At 36.5% G+C, this 25,608-nt stretch overlaps 3 protein-coding genes across 7 annotated transcripts; 1 reads left to right on the top strand and 2 right to left on the bottom strand.

Moving 5' to 3' along the window:
• Positions 1–862: 862 nt before the first annotated feature.
• On the top strand, positions 863–11,035 carry LOC125211805 (uncharacterized). 3 transcript variants are annotated; one of them, XR_007174569.2, is made up of 25 exons: positions 863–1,306; positions 1,397–1,524; positions 2,041–2,125; positions 2,325–2,378; positions 2,765–2,856; positions 2,938–3,041; positions 3,506–3,581; positions 3,719–4,172; positions 4,696–5,010; positions 5,102–5,299; positions 5,377–5,475; positions 5,572–5,641; positions 6,152–6,279; positions 7,138–7,411; positions 7,491–7,714; positions 7,784–7,905; positions 8,030–8,147; positions 8,539–8,594; positions 8,688–8,781; positions 8,866–9,052; positions 9,196–9,267; positions 9,347–9,447; positions 9,530–9,592; positions 10,450–10,666; positions 10,812–11,035. XR_007174569.2 is itself a non-coding variant. In XM_048111740.2 (24 exons), exons 1-24 carry the CDS (start codon positions 1,262–1,264, stop codon positions 10,555–10,557), a joined length of 3,267 nt encoding a protein of 1,088 aa, XP_047967697.1. In that variant the 5' UTR covers positions 863–1,261; the 3' UTR covers positions 10,558–10,810. The 3 variants fall into 3 exon arrangements, 2 of the variants coding, with proteins under 2 accessions (XP_047967697.1, XP_088925263.1); XM_048111740.2 differs by lacking the exon at positions 10,812–11,035 and having other exon boundaries at positions 10,450–10,810; XM_089069137.1 differs by lacking the exons at positions 863–1,306; positions 1,397–1,524; positions 10,812–11,035 and having other exon boundaries at positions 2,073–2,183; positions 10,450–10,810.
• Positions 10,935–13,390, bottom strand: LOC125211806 (selT-like protein). Its single transcript, XM_048111742.2, has 4 exons — positions 13,185–13,390; positions 12,599–12,663; positions 12,037–12,355; positions 10,935–11,231 (listed from the first exon to the last, which is right to left on the bottom strand). The coding sequence occupies exons 1-4, from the start codon at positions 13,347–13,349 to the stop codon at positions 11,136–11,138; spliced, it is 645 nt and encodes a 214-aa protein (XP_047967699.1). The 5' UTR covers positions 13,350–13,390; the 3' UTR covers positions 10,935–11,135.
• A 2,756-nt stretch (positions 13,391–16,146) lies between these two features.
• ESP4 (HEAT repeat-containing protein) lies at positions 16,147–25,176 on the bottom strand. Of its 3 annotated transcripts, none has more exons than XM_048113964.2 (27): positions 24,857–25,176; positions 24,459–24,618; positions 24,205–24,297; positions 24,020–24,131; positions 23,760–23,928; positions 23,480–23,663; positions 23,033–23,167; positions 22,410–22,946; positions 21,670–22,296; positions 21,513–21,581; positions 20,890–21,006; positions 20,557–20,802; positions 20,001–20,048; positions 19,772–19,897; positions 19,118–19,273; positions 18,972–19,034; positions 18,764–18,871; positions 18,605–18,688; positions 18,153–18,200; positions 17,940–18,014; positions 17,414–17,509; positions 17,257–17,337; positions 17,112–17,183; positions 16,949–16,993; positions 16,792–16,875; positions 16,472–16,575; positions 16,147–16,398 (listed from the first exon to the last, which is right to left on the bottom strand). In XM_048113964.2, the coding sequence occupies exons 1-27, from the start codon at positions 25,075–25,077 to the stop codon at positions 16,260–16,262; spliced, it is 3,999 nt and encodes a 1,332-aa protein (XP_047969921.2). In that variant the 5' UTR covers positions 25,078–25,176; the 3' UTR covers positions 16,147–16,259. The 3 variants fall into 3 exon arrangements, with proteins under 3 accessions (XP_047969921.2, XP_047969920.2, XP_047969924.2); XM_048113963.2 differs by having other exon boundaries at positions 24,020–24,134; positions 24,857–25,175; XM_048113967.2 differs by having other exon boundaries at positions 24,020–24,126; positions 24,857–24,992.
• Between the last annotated feature and the right edge of the window lie 432 nt (positions 25,177–25,608).

Below are 25,608 nucleotides of genomic sequence, written 5' to 3'. Positions count from 1 at the left end.
GATGGGCTGGCCCGAAAACCCGATAAAATTTCTATTATTCTATTTTTTTTACTTCGACACTTTATTGATTAATTTTATAGTACAGATAACCAAAAAAATAACTTTCGATTTTATATTAAATATACAAATTATATATTAAATTTTTATTAATATAATAATCGATTAATAAATTAAAAACTTCAAGTTAACTAAAAAAATATTTAAATTTCTAAATCATGCATTAAAATTCAACGAAATATCTCAAATATTAGCATTTGATCATGTTTATGTTTGAGTTTAAGCATATATCTCAAATATATCATAATTAAAGGTTTTACATTGTATGAATATAACTAATTTTAATCGTTATTTATTGGATTAATCGCATGTTAATATTATCGGCAACAACCCGATTAACCCGCTGGGCTAGCTCGAAACCTGAGCTTTTAGGGTTAGGGTTGAACTTCTATAAGTCGAAAAAAATCACAACTCGATCAGCCCGCACCCGATTGACCCGCATCCCAAGTAGGGTTGGACCGAAACACAACGGGCTGGCCCAATTGACTTCCCTACTATCGACCCTCTCTGGATTTTTTGACAGGTGGTTTCCAACTCCAGTGGGGACTCAGTTCACCGGCCTTGAGACTTTCTCACTAGAGGAGTTAGGTTTATCTCCGATAAGGGAGCCTCCTAGTGAGGGTGCACCGGCGGTAGGGCGTCGGGGTTCTTCTGCTGGGAAGTCGAAGAAGAAGGGCAGGGGCAAGGGCAAGGGGGTGGCAGGGGAGTCTTCACAGGTGGGGGATGGGCAAGGGCACCTTTTACTTTTATTATATTTGGTAGTGGACCATACATTCCACTAATTCATCTACCACTCACATTTTATTATAAAACTAATATATAAAAATAGGTATCACATTCTACTAACTTTTTTTAACTCACTTTCTTTTACATTTCTTAAAACTCGTGTCGGATCAAATGGTAACGAATTTTGGGGGATGGATGGAGTACTATTTAATAGCGTTGATGATTACCAAAGTTAATAATTAAGAAAGGAAGCAATTGTCAATGTATTATTAGTATACCAAGAATTTACATTGGCGATCCTTTCCACTTTTGAGCTTACTAAGTCTTCGATAGAGTGCACTTATTAGCGTACAAACCGAGAAGTGAGTCCCATGTATTCTGATCTTTCCACTCTCAAACAAAACGCGAAGCTTCACGTCCAATTCAATTCTACTCCAAACTCCGATCTTTCCTCGCCGACGATAAGCTCAACATCGCCATGTTCAAGAAACGCTTATTTCAGAAGACCGTTAATCGTCCAGAGGTAACAAAATCATCTAATTTTGCTTTGACTTTCACTGTTTTTCCCTCACTCAATTTTATCGAACTTGAATTGTGTGCGTGTTTGATTCAGCGTCATGGAAAGAGTTCATTGTCACCGGATGAATTGAATTTCCGGATTAATGTGCACTACGGAATTCCATCTACGGCGTCGATGCTCGCTTTTGATCCGATTCAGCGCCTACTGGCCGTCGGCACATTGTAAGTTTGCGTCTGCTTTTCCTCTTATTTAACTGTTCCTTGCGCTATGAATTTTGTAAGTTGAGTTGCTATTGAATGTGAAAGTGAGTTTGATGTATATTATGCTGTGGAAGCTCTCTTTAGGGTGATTGCGGGCAACTCTCTGCTTAATTCTATCGATATTTGGTCATCCGTGAAGCTACGATAAAATTCTTGTAGATTTTTTTGCTAATTGGTTGGATTGGTTGTTTCAATTATGGCTTATAAGTATCATATGCTTGAGATTTATTCTTTTATCTTGTCTATAGCTTGGTTGAGTTATCCTATATTTATCATAGTCAGACTGAGTCATTTCTCATGATTAAGGTTCAGTAAAATCTGGAATACATTCTTTTTCGCAGTTTATCACTCTAAAGAGAGATGGCAGATTATTGAATCATTGTCAATTGTCAACCACTATTTGGTTTTCCTGCATTAGCAGCAATTAACAACATACCTTCTGCTCTCGTGAATCTGATTCATAGTATTTGTTCACAGGGATGGCAGGATCAAGGTAATTGGTGGTGATAATGTTGAAGGACTTCTGATTTCTCCAAAGCTGTTGCCTCTAAAATACTTAGAGGTCAGTTTCAGGACTTTGGATGATACCAACAGTTTCTGTTATAAGGCATATTAGTTTGGTATTTTTTCTCTCTCAAATTTTGTAGTGCTGATAGAATGTCATTTTCTATTGGTGTGTGTATACTTAGTGATCTTGTTGTGTGTCTCTCTTATGTTGCTAATATGTTTCAAAATTATAATTTTCTACTTCTCTTTTGCAGTTTCTGCAGAATCAAGGCTTCATAGTTAGCATTACAAGCGACAATGATATTCAGGTATGCGTAATTCTCTTGATCTTTCATTATTGATCACTGAAAACATGCTTCAGATACCTGGTTATCTAGAATCACAACTCAGTGTCTTAGTAGTACTCATTAAAATGTACACATCATAATCCACATTGTTATCAAGTAAATCCTTTACATTCTCACACATCGGTCAGTTCGAAGCATCATTTTTTTGCTAAATAATTGTAGTATCATTCACTTAAGCTTTATAGATTTGATTAACTACCAAACTAGTTCTTTCATTTCAAGCAAAGCAACCTTTTTTTTAAACAATATTTGTGCTAAAATGTCAGCGCAAATTACGCAGTCCGGGTTGCTATTGTTGTATTGCAGTTTTGACGCGAATACTGAATCTTCTGAAAATAATTGTGCAGGTTTGGAGTCTAGAGAGGAGGTCAATAGCATGTAGCTTACAGTGGGACTCCATTGTAACTGCTTTCTCTGTAATCAATGGCTCTTCATTTATGTATGAATAGCTTAAAAGTCTATTATTATATATTGCAACTCTCCACCATGGAGATTGATTGACCTAATCTGTACTTTCTAGGTATGTTGGTGATGAATACGGATTGATGTCTGTTTTGAAGTATGATGCAGAAAGTGGACAGCTTATGCGACTGCCATATCAACTATCTTCTGATTTTCTTGCTGGTGAGTACTGTTGACAGTCACGAATATTATTTAAGTGAAGACATGCTTCCCTTACTGTCAATTTATTTTGCTTTGTTGGTTCAGTAAAAGCCAGTTTTAGGTTCTAACTGCTATTTTCTGTAAACGTTCTTTTAAAGTCCTCGAAATTATTAGCTTACTTGTGACTATGGGTTGTTAAAGTTAAGTTAATTCTGCTTCACGGCACTGTGCACATAAGACAGAAGCATGTTTCACTCACAGGTCCAAAATGCCTGTCACACAAAAATAAAGACAGGCATGTAATATATTTTATTTTACAATGCATTTACTCACTATGAACTCTTTTGACTGATTCTAAAATTTAAAATGATAAATTACTATCGTTAGCCAAGGTAAACATGAAAGACATTCTGTTTTACGTCCAGTATTGCTTCCCTATCATGTTGGTGCCATCTGTAAATAATTTTTTCATACTTCTTCAACAGAAGCAACTGGAATCCCAGTCTCCAGTGGGCAACCCATAGTCGGGATCCTTCCTCAACCCTATTCTTCCGGAAATAGGTAAGATATGATTATGCCCTGTTTTTCTTTTATTTTCTCTTGTCAAATTTGATGGAAACTATATGATTAGGTGAATTTAAACTTTAAGATGAAAACTCTATTCTTCTGTAATGCTTAACAAGCTTCTATATCTGTAGGGTATTGATCGCTTATGAGAGTGGGCTGATTGTTCTCTGGGATGTGGTCGAAGCACAACCTGTTGTTGTGCGAGGTGATAGGGTCCTGCAATTGAAAAATAATGTTTGTCCCCCAAATGATGGGATTACTGATATAGTTGACGATGAACCTTCCCTTGACTTAGAGGAGAAAGAGATCAGTGCTCTTTGTTGGGCATCAACTGATGGGTCCATTCTCGCTATGGGATATGTGGACGGGGATATTTTGTTCTGGAATATGTCAAAAGATTCTTCCATAAAAAACCAAGAAGCTGGGATGTCCCCAAATGTTGTCAAGCTGCAGTTGTCTTCTTCTGAAAAGAGGCTACCTGTTATTGTTTTACACTGGCTGGACAACAGTAAATCCAGTAAGCACCGAGAAGGTCAACTTCTTATATATGGTGGTGATGAGATAGGCAGTGAGGAAGTTGTTACGGTAGGTTATCATCTTAACTCTTGAAAGATATTTCTTTCAATTAAGATTATTTATTCAGTATAATTGTTGATACTCTTAGGTTAATTATTTGACTTATCAAACATGGGGGTTCCATATATGATTTGAAACCTGCAAAATTTTTGTGTTTCTTTTTGTATTTTCTGCCTTATGATATGCAGAGAAAATTTATCTGGAATAATAGAGTGTGTGTATTCGACATATTTGGATTGATTGAAGATTTTGTTTGTTGGTAAATGACAGCAATCTAATGAACTTAAATAGCTCATGCAAAACAATTAGGTTATACTTATCTCGTTTTCTCTTTTCAATTTCATTAATGTAGACTCAGCTTTCGTACTGAATACAAACTGAAGCCACCTATGCCTCTGCATATGTGAGGTTTTATTATTTGGTCTGTCATACACCTATTAGATTCACAATACAATCTCCTCTAGCAGAAATTTGAGCTGATGATAACACTAGTCAGTAGTTTGAGATGTTCTCAGAAACTCCTTTTGGGCAGGTTCTAAGTCTTGAATGGTCATCTGGAATGGAAGCAGTGAGATGCACTAGCCGTACTGACCTCACACTTAATGGTTCTTTTGCTGATATGATTATTGTTCCAACTGCTGGTACGACTGGGAGTACTACAGATGCTTCTCTGTTTGTATTGTCAAACCCTGGTTGTATACGTATATACTCCTCAGAGTTGCAGCCTGGGAAGGATTTACCTGTCTCTGCTGTAAACTTTCCAGCAACCATACCCACGATTGATCCTTTGATTACGGTGGCAGAGCTTTTTTATGTAAATGGAAGCACAGAGGGCCTAGGATTGGAGGTGATAATGTTTATGCATTATCCTGATTCGTCCTGGTTTATTTTAATGGTTCTTATCCTTACTTCATACCGACTAGTCTGTGTATAATTAGATAGCTGTAGCAAGTCCAACAGTGACATTGCCTGGAAATAAACGGTGGCCCTTAACTGGAGGTGTAACAAATAAATTGTCACTTGGAAAAGATTACAAGGTCCAGAGACTGTATGTAGCGGGCTATGATGATGGATCAGTTCGAATATGGGATGTTACTTATCCAGTTTTTTCTCCTCTCTGTGTTTTGACAAATGAGGTTAGAATTTAATGGATCTGTAGAGCTATAAAGTTAATCATCAAACTTAATGTGAGTTTTTTTCTGATGAATGACAGGCTAACAGTGAAGATCTGGTTGATTCTGGTGGCTCATTGACGACAGTTGATTTATGCTCCTCCACGTTGAGATTAGCTGTCGCAAATGAATGCGGTCGGGTTAGAAATTATTCTTAAAGTTGTTACATGCTCGGAAAGAAAACAAGCTTTCTCTCAGTGCACTATCCTTTCTTGCCTTTGATTGTTCTCAAGCAGGTTGAAATTTACGAACTCTGCAGCAGCAATGAGACAACCATCCATTTTGTCACAGAAACAAAAACTGAAGGTAAATTGACCTTTGATTTACAGTTTCTTTTGATGGCGCATGTCATTAGAAATATGTTTTCCATTTGAGACAAATCTGGTGCCATGCATATCCTCCTTGTTTAACTTGCTTCTAGTCAATATTTGGAGATTTTGTATGACAGTATATGAGACTATGAGAGTATTAAGTAAGAGAGATTCCTAACTCATTTGCTATTTTCCTTTAGAAACATTGTCTTCCAGTCTTTTTGAAGGAATGGCAAGCAGTATGGAGTAGACCATGTTATTATTCCCTAAGTTCCATGAATTTGGAGAATCTACATAACTATCAGGTTTAACAATTGAACATAATACTTGACATGATAAAAACATTTAAAACTTGAAAACATGTTATGTCGGTCTATGAGTTTTATGTTTTTCCCTATTATTTGACAAAGTTAAATTGAAGATATACAAGGCATGCTGAGAGGAAAATTTCATGTAGGCCATAATATGGCTTTTTTTCCTTGTTATTTATCATGACTCCATGCAGTTCGCAGTTCTGCTCAAGTTCAGGGACCCAGGTGTGGAGCTGTTTTCAATCTTCATAAATCAGGAGTTCAGGCACTAAAATTTATAAACCAAGGCTCCAGACTTATCGTTGTACATGAATCTTCACGAGTAAGTAATAAGTTATAGTTAGGGGGTGTCATAATGGGCATCTGGACCCAAATTTTTGTGTACCCGCACCGGAGAAACCACATATTTTGATATACGAACCCGACCCGAAGTGTAACGTGGGTACCCCGAAAACCCGCATCTGGTATCAACACCCGATAGGTTCGGATACCCACACCCTTCGATTATTTTGACAAGACGCCATTGGTATTTTGTTTACAATGCTGTGGAGATTTAGTTCTTCTCTTACCAATGTGGGAGTCTTTTTTCTTTAATTGCAGTATAGCTACACCCATAAGAGCATTGCATATGGTGTTTTCGTTAGTTAAATCTTTTTTGAGGAAGCCATTATTTAATATTATCAATGGGTGAATCATGGCATAGAATATGCGTAGCAGTTTCAACTATTCATGTTTAAAGAGAATTGGAGTCCATCAATATATATTTTGAAGAAGAATCATTCACATATTCCAGGATCACCTCTACTGAGTTTGCTGAAGGACAACTGATTGAAACTAAATATAGGACAATATGGCCTCCATGAGAAAAAGAAATGGAGTATCATAATGATAGGGGTATTTAAACATATTTTGTCCCTCATTGAAGTGGAGTGCACTATGTTTTGGATGAGTGTTGTATAAATAAGTGCGTGTTGTGTGTGTGTGTGGGTGGGGGGGGGGGGCTGTGTGTGGGTAATCGGGTATACCCGCAAAGCTTAATACCAGCATCCTGACGTTTTGTGGGTATCAGGTGTCCGATTTCCGGTCGGGTATTCCCTATACCCGATTCCCGTTTTGACAGCCCTACTTATTGTTATCATGTGCATGATACATACTTACAGGCTTATGTGTACCGTTTCAGATTGCAGTGGTAAATGTGCAGTCATCATCCGTTGCATTTATAACAGACTCTTTACAAACATCCCCAGTAATATCTGTAGCGTACAAAGCTTTTGAGTATGAAATGCCCAAGAAAAGAAATGAATCTGCACCAATAATTCCAGAGAGAGGAGAGTCCATATTCGTATTAACCAAGGAAGGAAGTATATATGTTATTGATGGCAATAATGGTAGCATGATTAGCTCAAGGCCAATACAGTTGAAGAACTCAACAGCAATTTCTTTGCATTTTATAGGCAAGTATATCATATTATAAATGATTTATTTTCTCTTCCTGTGATGAATCCCCTAACTTACTGGCCTTTTATTTTTCAGAAAACCAGACGTCAGCTTTTAGTTTTGTAGATGAGCAACTGGAGAAAAAGGACGATATACTGAAAAATGAGCCTTTGCTAAGTGTTGATCTACGGAGTGAGAAATGTAAAACTGAAGACCATGCTCTGGATAAAAATCCATCTACATTAAGCTTGAAGGAGTTGCTTGTTCTGGTTTGTTGCAGAGATAAACTACTCATATACCCTGCAAAGTCTGTGGTTCAAGTAAGTCTCACATTTTTCATCTTTCCTTTGTTTGATGTTGTGTTTTCCTAACATGATTTGGTTGATCAGGGCCAAAGCAAATACATATGCAAAGTCAAACTTTCCAAGCCCTGTTGTTGGACTTCTGTGTTCCGGACAGATCATGTGGGTGGGTTGGCAGTATTCTACCCGACAGGAGAAATGGAGATCAGGTTTCCTGCCTTCTTTGAACTCCATCCAGCTGAGACTCTAGCTTTTATCAGAATAATTTACTTTATAACTAGGTGTTCTGGATATCTCCTCCCGAAGCTCACCGTCAATGGGACTCTTATGCAGATCTTTGCCTGATCTGGAATTGGTGAAAGAATTTTCTTTACTGTCACAGTTAAGGTGGAACTTCAAGCCAAACTTGGAAAGGATGATCAGCTCTGCCGAAAACTTACATATTGCATTGGTAATTATTATAAATGGCCTATTCTGCAAGTACTCACTCTGTCCCACTCAAGATGTCCACCTTCTTGAGTGGCACGGGATTTTAGGAGGAGTTGTTAGGTGGAGTAAGTAGAGAGAAAAAAAAGGTAGTTGAATATTTTAATGAGGAGAGAGGAGAGAGGGATTTATTTCCAAATAAAGAAAGTGGATATATTGAGTGGGACAAACTAAAAAGAAATGGTGAACATCTTGAATGGGACGGAGAGCAATAATTATTGCTTGTGTTCTCTCTGCTAAACGTAATTTCTGTAAACTGTATGAAATTTGAGTCTTGATAACATAATGGATTCATTGTTTGTACTTCTGTTATGCACTCTATAAGAATGTCTTTTCTTGTTGGATGTTTCACACAGGCAAATGGCTCCGAAGTGGCATTTGTTTCCCTTTTGGAGGGTCAAAATGATTTCAGGTATCACTCATGTTTTTACCATTTCGTCAGTACTTAATTGGTTGCTATACAATCATCAGAATGCAAAAAATGAATGAGGTTTTTATTTTCTAGTATCCCAGAATCCCTTCCCGGTCTTCATGATGAAGTGCTTGCAGCTGCTGCCAATGCTGCGATCAGTATATCTTCTGATCGTAAGAGAAAAAAGGTTAAGAAGGCTGACTGTTGTTTTCTCAGTGTTTATGTGTTTCAATTTTCAGTTTTGGTGGTAGTGATGGACTTTTTATTGCAGAGAGCTAATCCTGGCATTCTCAGTGGTATTGTAAAAGGATTAAGAGCACCAAAACCAAACAACGCTGTGTATCATGACTCAAATTCTAGTGCTGATTTTGGTCACCTTGAAGAGATCTTCGAAAGGAACATAGTTCCAGGGTCATTATCAACAGCAGATGAACCAGAAGATATTGAGCTTACCATAGGTTTTACTCATCTCTGCCTATTTCTGAATAATTTTCTGCTATGGTACCTTGTGTCGTAATCTGCTGTCTTGCTTAGAGCTTTAGCGTTGTTGTGAGAATTCTTTCTTGTTTAGACCCATGTGGCTAACAGTACGTGTTTACAGATGATATTGACATTGATGAGCCTGGGCCTTCGTCATCTGCTTCATCCCATGAATTAGATAAGAAAAATAAAGGTACACGAAATGCTGTTTCGGTTGGCTGTTTATGATTTGGACAACTCTTGGAATAAGAGAGATTTCTATTATCTTGCAGACACAAAAACCGAACGACAAAAATTGTTTGATGATGATGCGGAGATTAAACCCAGAGTTAGAACGCGGGAAGAGATCATTGCTACATACAGAAAAACGGAGGTAATTTATGCCTTTGGTTCTTTCAGCTCTCACCACTAGGCTATTTAATCATTTATTGATCGATCTGTGTTTCCATTTCCAGGATGCCTCGTCTGCAGCTGGACAAGCAAAAAACAAGCTTATGGAACGCCAAGAGAAGCTTGAGGTCACATATCTGCAAAAGAATGATCCTAAGCTTAAATTTTTTGTACTAATAACTTATAGGTAGATGATGACCAAGTAAAAAGAGTTAAGAAACAAAGAAAATAAAATGCAGCAAATAGATGGTAGGGATGAAATAAACCAAATTAGAAGCTGGAATTAGTGAGGGTTCGTTTGGCAGTGTGACTAAGATAAAAGCGAGATAAACTCGAAACATAAGGACCAAGAAGCTATAGTCCTATTTCTTAATCAATCACCTCTTGCCTCTGTTCCCTTTTTTTCCTTCTCGCCCAACAGACCATCAACATCAAGAAGCTCTAGTTCTATTTTCTAATCGCCTTAACACCCCTGCTGCCCAAATCATCGCCACGAGATTGAACAGTTGTAAAAGTGTACTGTAGCAACGGGCCGATACTAAATAAAATGTGGATCGCATTTTAGTTGTGGGCAGAACTTTTCTGTGTATTTGCACTGCCCTGACAAGATTAAATTTATCTAGTTGGACTAACATACCCTCCTACCAAGCATACCTTAATAGTAATAGGTGAACCAGGATAGACCTCTCTGTTCATCTAGATATCTAGAATTATAAGCATAAATCCATATTTTTAATCTCTTTTATATATATAGCAAATGAGCTGTAACAGGGCGAGGAATGGCCTCACATATTGAACTCTAGACAAAAACTGTTTTGATTCCGATTTTTATGTTCTTCCATGATTTTTCATGATGCCACATGCTAATTCATACCAGTTTTGGGTATTTATTGATTTCTTCGTGGTTATTTGAAATGTTGGTTCAATAATCTAAGCCATGGATCATCCATAACAGAAGGCTATTCTCCTGTCTTTGTTCCTGCAGAAAATTAGTAGACGAACAGAAGACCTACAAAACGGAGCTGAAAACTTCGCCTCCCTAGCCAATGAGCTTGTCAAGGCAATGGAAAACAAGAAGTGGTATCAAATATAGAAGCATTGTGGAAGCTTCTGGAAATTCGCTGTTGAGAATGCTGGATATCAACGGCTTGGCTTCGTTGCTACCAGTCTGCAGCATGGATGATGGAACTCTTCTCTCTTATGTAAATTACACATCTTTAGTGAGCCCATATATGTGAAATGAGCTTATATATATATCACGTAGAGTGAATGAGAATTTTTTTTTTTTTTTGTAATGGCTAAATATTATGATTGTGAGAGTAATTTAGTCTCCACTTTTTTTTGCAGGCAATGCATAGTACACAATTAGAATTGGCTACCTGGCTCTATCTATTTATACCATTGTTGCGACTTGCTTTCATCCATGCACAGTATTTTGTTGTGATGGAATTCAATAAGGAAACTGCAGCAAAATAGAAGCTCTAGAAGCAGCATGTCTTTGTAAACGAGTACTAATGATTCCAAATTGTACACATATCTTCCCATATGAAAAAACCAAAAAGTTTGTGTTATATCATGTTATAACTTTACTAGCTCTTCTAAGACCCGTCAACGATGAAAACTAGATGATCACTCTTGAATTAACAATCCTACGAGCATCAACGATAAAAATCAGATTATCACCCTTGAATTAACAATCCTTCGAGCAATGAGTTCTTTCAACTCTATCTCTCCAGGGAACCTATTCTCCTTAAGTTTGGAGAACACCTGCATCAGAGAAACAAAGGATTCAGGAATCATTTGGTAGAAAAAGTAATGTATGCAACCATTCAAACACCACCTGTTTCCTAAATATGACAAGCCTTAAATAGAATTACTACAAACGAAAGCTTAAGTTGTTATCCTAGATGAACGGAACCAACAAGTAACAACTTTTGCAATCGCTAACTAGGGGGAAACATTGCACCTTTTGAGGGGCAAGGTACTAAAAAGTGATCACAAACACATCTTCCGCCACAGTATGTACAATTCAACTGCCGGCGAAAGTGATCACAAACCCTAACTATTTCTAGTCTCACTATATCTTCAACATATTACTAAAAAGGTTGCATCCCCGTAATTGCTATAGTTTCAAAAATATATGCAAATACTATGAAACATCTGATCCTCCAACAGACTACAAAGCTAGAGAAGAAATATTTCCCAAAGCAAATACTTCAGTATCTAGCTAAACAAGTCGATAATTGAAATTTATCAGCACAAATTACCAGCTGTTACATATTACTCCCTCCATCCCTGAAAATTTGTCACATATTTCCGTTTTCGGCCCTCCCTAAAAATTTGTCACCTTTAACTTTTACCTTTTTTGGTAGTGGACCCCACATTCCACTAAATCATTCTCACTCACATTTTATTATAAAACTAATACATAAAAGTAGGAACCACATGTCACTAATTTTTTCAACCCACTTTCTATACATTTATTAAAATTCGCGCTGGTTCAAATGGCGACAAATTATTAGGGACGGAGGGAGTATTAACTATTATCTATGAGAGGTAGGAGGAACATTACCAGTTCACCATTACAGTACACTTCAAAAGCACCAGAGTTTTGCAGGAAGGACTGAAGGAAGTTTCCAAGTAGCCAAGTACTTGCCATGCTCCCAAATCTATTTGCACGCATGGAATAGTACCATTGGGGTGGTGCAGCAAATCCTAGCCTTGGAAAAATATGCTCACCACCCATTATAATGCCAATCACACCAAATTGTATCACCGGTACGACCTTGCTTAACATGCGCTTAGGCAGAGGAGGAGGATAATTTGCAAGTATAACATTGATCCCGGGAAACTGACTTTCTAACATATTCTTCATTGTGACTGCAGTCCCTCTGCCAAAATGAAAGCAGATAAATGTACTACTACAAGACAGTATAAACTTTATTTTTCATAGTCTTCAATCTCACTGACTTTTTATTCTTGATCACACTGTAATCATCACGGTTATTTTTCTAACCTTCTCAACTCTCAAGGATATATTAAACCATTCTCTTTTGTTCTCTTCAATAAACATCAACCATAGGTCCATAACTTGTAAATTTTGATTATAACTGAATATATATATGTATAAATACCTGTAAGAACAAGATGAACAGAAGTCAATGCTAACAGTGTTTCCATAACCAATCCCACTTGGTTTCTGAACCAAAAAGGAAAAGAAAAGAAAAGAAAAGAAGTGTGTTAGTATTGAATAGTTAACCCTATCCACGTTAATAGATGAGTCCACACCATCTCAATCAAAATAAGGGAGCTAAACAAAACCTAATATCTCGAACGAAGGAATAAATAATACAAACAAGCTAAACAAATGATTCTCTCATAACAATTCGATCACAGTAATCAGCTCAGCAGAATCAACTTAATTTCAATTGATGTCCTCAAATTGTATTATTGATTGGAGAACTTCACATAGTTTCAATTAATAGATGAGTCCACACAATCTCAACCAAAAATGGAGCCAAACAAAACCTAATATCGCGAACGAAGGAATAATGCAAACAAGCTAAAACAAATGATTCTCTCATAATAATTCGATCACAGTAATCAGCTCAGTAGAATCAACTTAATTTCAATTGATATCCTCAAATTGTATTATTGATCAGAGAACTTCACTTAATTTCAATCATATCCTCAAATTGTTGATTAAGGTCAAAGTCAAACCTGAGTAGGAAATTCCAGGGGCTGGATTAGTGGCTGCGAATCGGCGTGGAGGTGGTGGTGGTGGGGAGCGGCGGGCTTCACCGGCGCCGGAGAGAAGAGTCTGAAGATGTCGGAGCAAAAGAGGAAAAGGGGGAGACCTACCAACAGAAGCTGTGCCCGATCCATTTGTGACCCAACTCCACCAGACTGTCGGAGCAAAAATAGTAGTACTATGATGGAGTAATTTTTTTTTCTGCCCTTAATTTTAAAAAATAATATTCCCTCCGTCTCATTGAGGATGACTCACTTTCCTTTTTTATTTGTCTCAGCCAAGATGACTCATTACTAAAAATAGAAACATTTTTCTCTTTATTTTATTCTCTCTCTCACTTTACTCTCTCCACACTTTCCGCACAAAATAAAGTTGCATAAATTCTCGTGCCGCCCAAGGAAGGGGTCATCTTCCTTGAGACGGAGGGAGTACTAATAAATAGTTAAACTGAAATGAGTATTCTCTCATAGTGTTAAAATGCATACAGTATCCAATCCACAACTAAGACCAATCCTACACCATTAGATTTTAAAATGATTTGATAAGATTAAAGCTCACATATTTCAATAAATAGATAAAACATTAATAAAAGGGTAAAATAGCTAATCTGTTCTAACATACTACCTCCGTTCCCCAAATATTGACGCACTTTGACCCATCACGGGTTTTAACAAATATAATGGAAAGTGAGTTGAAAAAGTTAGTGGGATGTGGGTCCTACTTTTAAAGTATTAGTTTTATAATAAGATGTGAGTAGGAATGAGTTAGTGGAATATGGGGTCTTCACTACCAAAAATGGTAAAAAGTGAAGTGTGTCAAACTTTCAGGGACGGACCGAAATGGTAAACTGTGTCAAACATTCAGGGACGGAGGTAGTAATAATTTTCACGATTTTTTTATATCAACATAGTGTATTACAAATATCAACACAATTACCAGAAAATATCAATACAGTTTTATTGATATCGTACATGCATTATATTGACATTATTTGATTCATTTATTGATATAAAATCAGCTTATCAACATATACGAAAATTGAAATAAAAATTATAAAATTTCATCATTCGATCGTGTTCCACAATTGAGATTTCGTTAGAATACTTATGAAATTACCTTTAATTTTATATATTTTTATGAAAAGATAATATAAATCGAGAGAGTTACATAAATTTAATTTTTTAAAATGATTTTGAGGAGAGAAAAAGTGGTTAATTTTAACTACTTCCTTCGTAAAAAAAATGAAAAAAAGAAAAAAAAGGGAAAGAAAACAAAAAAAAGAAAAGAAAAAAAAACAAAAAACAAAACATCCAATCAATCTGTTGAGTCATTTCTTTTTTTAACAAAAAACAAAACATCCAATCAATCTTACTTTATTCCACCATCTATTTTGCTCTCTCTTTATCTTTCCTACTTTATTCCCATCTCCTACTTTTCAACATAATTTCTTAATCTTTTTGTCCAAAAGTTTTGTTTCAACTTAGTTGGGACGGAGGGAGTACCATATATAAGAATTGACATTAATACCCTTTAAGTTTATTTAACAATTATTTTAATTTAAAATATAATCTTCGTGTCATTATTTCAATCACTAGATCTCTTAATCTAATGTCTAAGATTTAGTCTTAACTTATGATTGGTAATTAGTTAGCAATTGATCATAACTCTCTCTCATACTTTACTCTTTCTCCACTTTAACTATTTATTTTTTCTCTATTTCTCATAAAATTATGTGCACTTTTCATTTTCATCCATTCCATAAAAATATGGGCATTTTCATATATGAAAGTTATCTCAATATATTACACATATACATCAAGTTATTTGGAGTACAACTTATACCACCACTAAAACACTAATAATAATGCGGGTCCTACTATCAACTAACACTACTTTAATTACCCTTCTCATAATCTCTTTTTACCAATTTTATCTTAGTTTCTGTGTCATATCATATGCCAATATTAGCCCTTTGGGCTAGTATGGACGAAAATTTATAACCCGATTAGCCTAAGCCCAATGAACTGACCCGAGGCATCCATAATAGAATCACAATTTAAACTGGACATTATATAATCAAAATTTCATAATTCAGTTATCTAGTATTCTATCCGCTTTCTAAAAATAGAAACTATTTCTTTTTTGATCTGTGTTTTAAAAGTAGACACTCTTCATTTTAGAAAATGAACTCCACAATCCACTAATACTAATTACACTATTGTTTTTCCTCCCTTTTACTTTATCCAATTTTTTCCCTTCATCTCTGTTTACTTTATTAATTTTTGTATTAAAACAAAGTTCCTAATATTAGGAAACTGAGGGAGTCACTTAGCTATCTTTCTAATAGAAACCAATTATGGCCCCTTAGCAGGCAGGAGGCGTGGACGTTGCCAAAATTCGGTCTGGAAACAAAATGGAGTGGAGAATTGGATGACAAAATCTCACTCCGTTCAATAAATATATACATTTGACACAAATTTAATGTGTAATTGACAAAGTAAAAAAAAGAGGGGAGGAAAGAAAAATGTGATAGAATAGAATTAACAAATTATAAGGTCCATATTATTAATCGTTTAAAATTTTCCTAAATTAGAATTGCTCTAATCAATTGCAAACTATATCTTTCCTACAACCTACAGACTAAAATTTTGACCATATTCTATTAATTTATAAGAAAGATATAGATTACACTATAGTAAGATCCCAATGCATTTATATAACTAGAATTTTGTACTCAATCTCGATTCCAGGATGCCTTTTATCTTTGGAAATGTCAGGGATCGATATTTTCAATTGGGTATAGATATAGAAAATCTAAAAAAACTCAAGTTCTTTCAGATTGAGATTGTTAAAATGTAAAACCCCGAACTGGTTTTAGAGAAGAGTATTGAATTTCAGGTAGATAAATATTTATTTTAGTAGATGAGAAGGTGAAATTAATCGATAAGGCCTATTATTTTCCAAAAGTTAGAATACAAAACTTGTATGGAAATTGTGGATTAGATGTTTTTGGGAGGAGAAGACTAATCAGTTTTAGTATAGATTTACATAGATTCTTTGGACTTTTCTGTCGCTGCTTCCTTTTCCAAATTATCGGCCTCTTCGGTCTGAGTTTGAGATTGAGTTGGTTGTGTGGTAGAGGTTGGTAGCTCTTGCTCCAAGCCAAGAACAGTTAATGTAGACCTGTATAACAAAGTTTGTTAATTTGGTGACATGAATCATTTAAACAGATGAATATGATGGTGCCAGCTCAAACCTCGGAAGCGTGGATCTTATGTTCGGTTGGCTTGCATGTTCAACTAAAGGAGCCTTGAGAGCTGGTATTCTATTCAATGAATTTTCAAGCTGTGCTGCCGGTAGCTGCAAAATTAAGTTAAAAAGACTTGGTTCAACTAAAAACATTTCACAACACATTCATAGAAGATGCTATCCTGAAGATTCAGGACATGATGAAATATCAATTCTTTAGTAATATTTGCATGCTAGCCCAAACACATGGTTGGGACATGAGTAGTTAAACTCAAACCACTTAATGGAGGCGAACACTTAGAAAACGACTGCAGTAGAATAATTAACCTGAAGCAGAACACCAAATGAATCTGGCATGGTCACATGAGCACACTTCACGAAACCCACCCACTGCCTTGGATTCTTCCAAATCTACTTTTCAAATGTAGTTAATAAAGTATCTTGTTGAAAAAGAGGATTCATTAATGCATGGTTAACCAGGTACCTGCTTGCTTACAAGACGGGATAGAATCTCCATTATGAATTGGACCTGGAATTTTTTTATAAAAATAAAATCTTTGTGACAAAGAGAAGGCTGACGATATAAATACCAGAAACAATTTATCAACTTAATAAAAATTCAAGAACATAGGTTTTATGTGCTTTACCAAAGAAGGAAAAGCACCAATTGCTTGCAATACTGTACGCATGAATAGAAAGGGTAAAGGAATTTGCTCAACCTGCACAATCATGTAACCTTATAGTATGTTGTGTTAACAAAATAGCAGGACACTTGCAAAAGGATATCTTTACCAATTGATTCAACACTTTGGCCAGAACTTGCTGCGAAAATGTATGTCTCTGTTCGAAACAAGCATTGCAAGCATCTGTTATCTGCTAGCAAGAAATATATTCAGTAAACGAGTAGTTCAGAAAAACTAAGTGCATAAAAAGAAAGCAGCATTCTTGCCTTTCTCAAAGGAACTCCATCTTTTTCAGGGTCAATCTTATGGATGGCAATTAATGCTTCAGCAGGGGTTAAGACTGGAGTAGAATGATTGAACCCCTACAGGATAATAACATTTCAAAAAAACTGGTAAGGAGGCAAAACTGGACTATTAAAAAAAGATTATGATTCATATCCTTGTGGCCTGCTTCTGCATGGCTCATTTGTATCTAAGGCCAGAGTAAGAACTTATAGGAATGTCAGATGCATATTTCTAAGACACTGATATTCGGCATGCTTCTTCATAAATAATTCAGGGAAAGTGTAAGAATTAGTTTTTTTCTTAATAAGATTGCCGTAAAGGTAAGGGCCAAAGGCACAACAACAAGGGGGGATAACTGTTACAAAAGGAAAATTTGATAAACACGTGCATATTTTATAATAAAATTCCACCAAAAAATATATCCATATCCTCCAAATTGCTTTGGTACTATCTATAATAAAGACATGAAATTCAAGGCAGGTTAAGATACAATCAGGAATAGAGCACCTGAAGAAGACGAGAAAGCACAACTTGGAACTTATCCAGCGGTACATTCACAAGATGGGGAAAAAGTACTGGAACCTAGAAAGCAGAAGCAGATCTATCTTTATTGAGGAAAGGTGATAATAGTAGAAGGAAAAATATAATAAGAAAGAATTCAATACAGAGTGTCAAATAAGAAGGATTAAATAATTGAAGGAAGTTATGGATGATTCTGACCTCATCTTTTGATAAGAAAGGTAATACAGGAACCAGAATATCAATATCCTGAAAATTGATAATCAATAATAGATCAGAAAAGTCAACCCAGGGTTTCTCAGGACAAAAATATATATTCCCCCAAACATTTAATGCTAGTGCTCTGGATGTTATCTGGTTCATATTTAAGAAGAAAACAATACTCCTTCCATTCCACCATAAGCAAGGCGTTTCTTTTGGGCACATGATTTAAGAAAATGATGTTTAGTGAGTTAAGTGGAGAGAAAATAAAGTAAGAGAGAGTAACTGTGTTATATTTTTCCAAAAGAGGAAATGGACCGGTTTAGATGGGACATCCCAAAAAGGAATACGAATCGTTTATGGTGGGACGGAAGGAGAGAGTACTTGATAACTAGATAGAATAGGACAAATCCACAAATAGCGAACAGAAAAAAGACATTATACATGGTTACCTTCAGCTTTGTATCATACAGCCTCTTAATGGTAGATACCAAGTTTGGAGAAGGAACTGTTCCATCTGTCAGTGTATTCACTACCTGCAGTTGTATGAGCAATCATGATCAGACACATGCCATCAAGCCTAAATTACAAGAGAAAGAAAAAAACAAGACCTGAATTGCTAGGCCTTCACTTCCTATTGGTGGATCAGATAATATATCAAGGAGATCACTAGATGGGCCAATAGTTCGAACAAGTAATGGAATTTGTTGATGAACTACCTGCGCCATGACAAAACTGATATCATGACAGCCTCATAGCAGATTGGCACATAGTATATGAAATCCTTGTCAGGGTCAAATTTAAGAAATTGCACCAAACCTGCTTTGCTACTTTGGATGTGTCTTTATACGCATAAAAAATTTGTCGAAAGAGAGAATGTTTCTGTTAGGCAAACATAGTACTATTAGGCAGGAAAGAATAGAAATTACAGCCATAAATCAGACTGGACTACAGATTGATAGTACCTTTGTACACAGTGCGAAATAAAGAGCCATGCAACGCTGAACCTCAACCACAGTAAAAGATGAACTGCTTTCAGATGCTGTCATATGATGACCATCTGGGGGAATCTCTTTAGATGCTGAACTACCTGGCTGGTTTTCACTTGAAGGATTTTCATCCTAAAATATAAAATAAAATAAATCTAAAGATGGAGATCTAAGAAGAAATATTTTGGAATATAAGCAGTATGATTCAGAATCTAGTTTTAGGCCCTTAAACACTAGTTTTTAATCCCATTTATATGTCCCTAGTTTGGGTGTTAACTAGGAATGAAGCTTTGTAGATGGTTGTCAAGGGTTGCTACCATAATTTTGGTGGGGGTTCTTTGATTCCATTGAAGGTCATCTATTCAAATACTTTTCTTACCATCTCGTCTTCCATTAAATTTCATGTTTGTTTCAACTTTCTGTTGGTAGAAAGTTGAAACCCCTATCTCAGTGTTGCTTTTATTGTTCCTTACAAGAACAAGTCTTGGGCTATCCATGTCGTGCTTGGATTCGTATCAAGATATTTTAGATTAAATAGCTAAATTTTCTCTTATTTCTTATGCTTTATGACGGAAAAACTTGCATATCCAAACTTGAACTAGAAACATATGGCATACTTTAGATAGGTACCTTCTGCAGCTCATTAGCCTCCTTCGTAGAGATTCCATCATCTGTTACAACAGACAGCAACATATCCTTCGCAAAATCTTCAATTCTTCCAGATATTGTTGATAAAGGATAAAGCTTGTTTGCAACCTAAAATGTATAAATAAGAAAATATATGTGGGATAAACATAAGTGGCAATCTTTTCAAAAACATATAAAAATGTATAGTAGAAGGTTTGTTGCACATGAATACCAGCCGTATTGCCTTCATTCGAACTTCTTCTAATTGATGCACTGCACTCTGTTCAGAACAACTATAATAGTCAGATTAACCAAAATGGAAGGATAAACTAGAGCACAATAAAAATGATTGGAGTCGTAGCCTAGCTACTGCAATGTGTTCGGACAAAGCTACTCTGCTACGTCTGCTTGAAACTATCATAATTGAAGTGAAACTATCCCAAATGAAGCTAACCAAATAAATTTTGCTGATTTGTAAGATAACACCCTTAACGCTTACCTACATCACCAAGAAAGAGGAATTATACATTTTTATTCCTATACACTACATAAGTGCAGAATTCTGAGCACGAACTTGAAATTAACTATTTAAGGACATCAGCCAGCACTAGTTGTCAATGATCCAAATGTCAATCAGGAATTATGTGTATAAAATGAGAGTGTGAGTGTCTTTATTGCTGAAAAGAAGATTCAAGATGGAAAACAGACATATAACTCTTTCCCTCTAATAATAAGTTTTAACACCCCCCCCCCCCCCAACCCATGTAATCTAGCACATGGTAGAGAACCTTCAAAGCAATTTGGAGGCAAGCATCGCGAATTGGAGGTCTGAGCAAAATCAAGCTCCAGACAGCACTGAGCCCCTGGGTAACTCTATCTCCACCAGGCAACTCCTTGTCTGAGATAGCACCAGCACTAGGAGAGCATAAGCAATCCAACATTTCAAAAACTGACTTTGGAAGATACGGGGCTTCCCCAAGCAATCTACTCAGAGATTTGTCAGAAGCTGGAAAAGAATCTCTAAGTGTTTCTGCCTGTATTTATAAAAATGACCAGATCTGAAAAGAATACTCCATCACAGTTGTTATAAGTTAAAAAGCAGATGCAACACATATGCCCACCACTTGGAGAAGAAATGCTTCATAGACAGATTTAGCAGTGGCTGAAATAAAGAAGTCACGATCTTCTTCTGCCTCACCAAATAACCTGTAGAGGACGCGCAATGTTAACTCGTGCCCCTGAAGATATACACTAATCAGCCACAACATAGATTATATAAAGGGTTTAAGCAATCATGCCACAAAAAGATGGATAGAGAAATTGGAACTTAACACAAGTCATGCAGTAGAAGTACTATGGTATACAATGTACTATTAAAGAATATCCATGATTATGAAAAAGAAAATTGAAAGGATTATGAGTTAGGAAGTATTGTTTAATCATCATAACTCTTTTACATTTCAAATATAGATAGCATGCTCTCAGAAAAAAGGCCCACTAAAGAACTTGCACAATGGGACACAAATGAAAAGCAACTGATGCATAAAGTAAGTAATGACTGAAGTAGCATTACATTTTTTTCCTTTCTTTGCAGAATTTAGAAGATCTTCAGATTTCTAAACAAGACTATTTACTTGTGCATTACATAGCATTGTATTCTTGTCAGGAAATTTTCAGTAGAACTCTAGGAAAATTCGACTAATGAGATGCAAAATACACAGGAAAAACAAAGGTATTCAGTTACCTCATGATTTACGTAGTCTGACAATACATGAGCCTGCAGTGACTTCCATGGGTCTAGCTCAGAAGGGAACTACATCAAACAATCACATCATAACAGGCAATTAGTGACTGGCATTGTCAAAATATACTATAGTATATCACAACATCCCTGGGTTTACCTCCAATCCTGCATGTGCGAGGACAGAAAAACGGACTTGAGAGCCACCAGCAACAGCAACATGTTTATAAGCATCAACAATGCGCACGAAAGCAAGTTGTTGTAGCTGATCCTTTTGCTCGTCAGCTAGGTGGATGACAGGGGCTCCTATCTTGGGGAGAACCAACTGAGAAGCTAACCCAATAGAAGTTGCGGTTGAGGAATTCAAGCTACTCACATCTGTGGTTGCTGCTTTAGGGCTAAGCTCTTCAGACCTATCCGTGGATAAAGATTGAGCTAATTCATTTGGTGTTCTATCTGTTTCTATTGATATCCCACCCAAATTAGTAGATTTCTCTTGATTAGCATCATCTGAATGAACCGAGCCCTTTGGAATTGTATCCATGTTCTCAGTTAATCCATCACCCTCAGTAGCTGAAGATAGTCCTGGAATTTCATTTTCTCTACCTTCAATATCAGTGACTTCAGATGTGATCACTGCATAACCAGTCTCCATTGGATATGAAATGTCCCCAGAAAAAGCAGACTCACTGACAGGGACTGTAGTATGTTCCCTTGTATTGCTCAAGTCATCATGTGCAACATTACTGCCAGCCAAGGTTACTGGTGGTTCCTCTTCTAGATTTTGCTGCAATTCCAATCAAAGTGTGTCAAAAGCACTGAATGTCATGGACAACACCATTGCAGTGAAGAATTCACAAACCATGAAGAGATTAAATTAAATAAGAAAATAATACATGCCTCAAGCTCACTATCTCCATTTCCAGTTTCTGTCTCTTGAGAGGATGTAAATTGTAACAGTGTATCTTTTAGCAACAGCGACAAATGTTTGATGTGGGTATCACTTTCAACCATCTCAGTATGAGCAGCCGCACTTGTGAGCGGCTCTTCATCCCCTTCAGATTGAAGTCTTTCTGGAGGAAAATTCCAGATGTTGGCCATAACTACTTCGGCTAATAAGTCGGCTGAAATGCTAGAGATGAGAATCTCCAAAGAAGCAGCCGCTTTCTCACCCTGAGCAACCAATGCAGCAAACATTGCCACAAGCTGCTGCACTGGCCCACTATCTACATCTGAAAATGGTGTTGTTCCACTAGATGGCACTCTATCTTGTCCCTGATTCCTTTCATTGCCTGGTCCATCTAAATCGCCAGGTGTTGATCTTGCACGCTTTCCGGAGTTATCATCTTCAGTAGCATCTACTGTAACTAGCCCTCCAGTTCTCTTTCGACCAGTATTACCATGCTCTGTCAGAGATTTAATAGAAGGTTTTTCATCCTGTAAGAAGTTCGTACGATCATTTGAGAAAAGACTCTTTCCTTGGATGGATCTCCTTATAATGATAAACTTTTGATAGAATATACCTCAAGAATTTGAGATACATCGGAATCCCTTGTCCACTCAGTTCTTCCATTGTTCTCTGACATATCATTGGCAGCTTGTGCAACTGGCTTTCCAACTTTAATTTCTTTTAGTGCATTAACTAAACGATCCCTCCACTGCGAAACAGATAACAAGACGAGTTTATAGCTCATTGTGGAGAATTGGAAATTGAAAATGCCAAAGATATTACCTGATTTAACCCAATCTATAGCATATTTGGCTAATAATACTTAAATTCTACTGGGTAGTTAAACGAAGATGACTTTAAAATTATGCATGCATATGTATATTATATCTATATATAAGCAGTAGAAATATGGCAAATTAGTACCAGTGACTGCAAAGATACATGAAGAAGCCAAAAGAGAGAGCACATGGCAGAACAGAATAATGAAGGTTAGGAGCACAAAGAATAGAAAATAATGTACCGGTGCAGCACCAGGGTGAGTACAATTCAAACAAGATTCAAATGCATTCTTCAGAGCATGATGCACCCCAGCAAGATGCATGCCTTTACTAACAGAAGTTACAGAACTTGAAGGATCCAAACCAAGTAAAACAGGAAGAATGCGGCCATAAAAGGCAGGCCTCTTTCTTGCAACAGCTGAAAGACTAAAGCAATATAAACCAAAACTGAAGTGAGAGAGACTGAGACATAAGAGCCAGGGGGGAGACAATTGTCCATCTGGGTAGTGGGAGATTGTATACCTCTTAATTAGAACTATGATCACCAAATAACTATGTGATTTCAAAGATGGGGACCTCAGCTGATCAAGCAAAAGACCTAAACTTTGGCTTGCCTCAGCTGACAAATCTCTAACATTGAGAAGGGGATGTCCACCACGTAGCCATGAGACATTGAATTCATCAAAATTTCCTGCGAAAATTAAGTAGCACACAACGAACATGAATTCATATAAGAAATACATGCCAACGTAAAACAAATACACAAATATATGATTATATACCTTGAAAATTTTTATCAGAAGGTGGCTCCAAAGAGCCATTAGGATCAGGGGTGTAAAGTAACACTACAGATTCCACAAACTTCAATGCAGGCAACTTTCTCCCTTCACTTTCCTCCTTAAGACATGTTTAGAAGTCAAGCAATGTTCAGATCCAATGCACATTTTGAGTTCCAAGTGACCCTTACCTTAAATGCCATTGAGCATATTTCATCTCTAAACTTGATAACCCATGCCCATGATGAACGCAGTGAATCATCAAACTCACTCGAGTACAACCCCTAGTGTAGAATGAGCAACATCATGAGTAACACAGAGGCTTAAGCAGCATATTGCACATATATCAAATGTTAAAATATGACTGAAAAGAATCATATGCCGTGTTGATGCCTCATCAAAAGCATAACAACAACTCCATGCCAGGTTTTGCTTCTCAACAGACCTGGATGGCGACGTTGACCAGAGAATAGCGGAATATATCAAAACCACATGAAATAGCCTGTCGAGCAACAGCAGGTGTATCATCTTTCAGAACATTTACGAGTGCTGGTATAATTTCAGGTAACAATTGCAAGTGCTTTAAACCAATTTCACCAATCATCCTGCACCAATTATCTAAGTTAGAAATTAAACAGAAAGCAAACAAAATATCACCCCCTTTTCAAAAAGATCATAAAATCACAGCAGGGAGTAATTTTCGAATGCAATTAATACTAATTGTGAAAGAAACATTTCTATGTACTCGCATTGACCAAATTGAAGGATTGATGGAAGTAGCAATGTCAGAGCACACACATACACAGTCAGATAGGAGTGGAATACATTCTCAGAAGGTCTTACCGAGTGGTGAATTTGCGGACGGGGCTCAAACGGTCTGAGAGAAGGTCGAGAAGAGGGGAAATGAGTTCCACAACCAGATGGGAATCCGCCGACATGAGTTCCTCCCGCAGTCGCCGGAGGTGGTCGAGTTTCGGGGACAGATCGGCGGAGGCTCCGTACTTAATCGAATTTATTCGAGCAGCAATCTTCTCCCGCGATACCGCAGGCGCCATAGCAACCATTGCCTCGTTAAACCCTAGGTTGCTCGAGGAAAGCGGAGTGGTTTCATAGAGAGTAAAGACTGAATCGAGAGGGATACTCCCGCTTGTCCTTAGTCCGATAATCGAATGCTAATGCTAATTATATACGGTCCAAACAATTCTCTACTAAAAATTTCATTTTTCCTTTTTTTCGTCCGCGTCTGTTTGCCTATAAATATCTCATTTCAATTTTATTTTATTTGGTTAGATGGATTATATATTTCACTAACTCATTTCACTCTCATTTTATTATAATAAAACTAATATATAAAAATAAGGTAATACATTTCATTAACTTTTTCTATCCATTTTACTTTATAAAGCTAAACAATTTCTTAAAATTTATACCGGTTAAATATGAGACATTTAATTAAGGACAGAGGGAGTATAAACAATTAAAAAAAGTTATCACTATGCACGTTTTAATATGAATAAAAATTATAAACAATGTAAAATTTTTTATCACTATGCATGCTTTATAAAAAAAGAAGAATTACCATCTAGTCCTAATCT

Source organism: Salvia hispanica, chromosome 3, assembly GCF_029641045.1.
Source record: "Salvia hispanica isolate PSC_SH4W2 chromosome 3, Shi_PSC_v1, whole genome shotgun sequence".
Taxonomy (NCBI): Eukaryota; Viridiplantae; Streptophyta; class Magnoliopsida; order Lamiales; family Lamiaceae; genus Salvia; species Salvia hispanica.
This window is presented reverse-complemented; position numbering and strand designations above follow the sequence as displayed.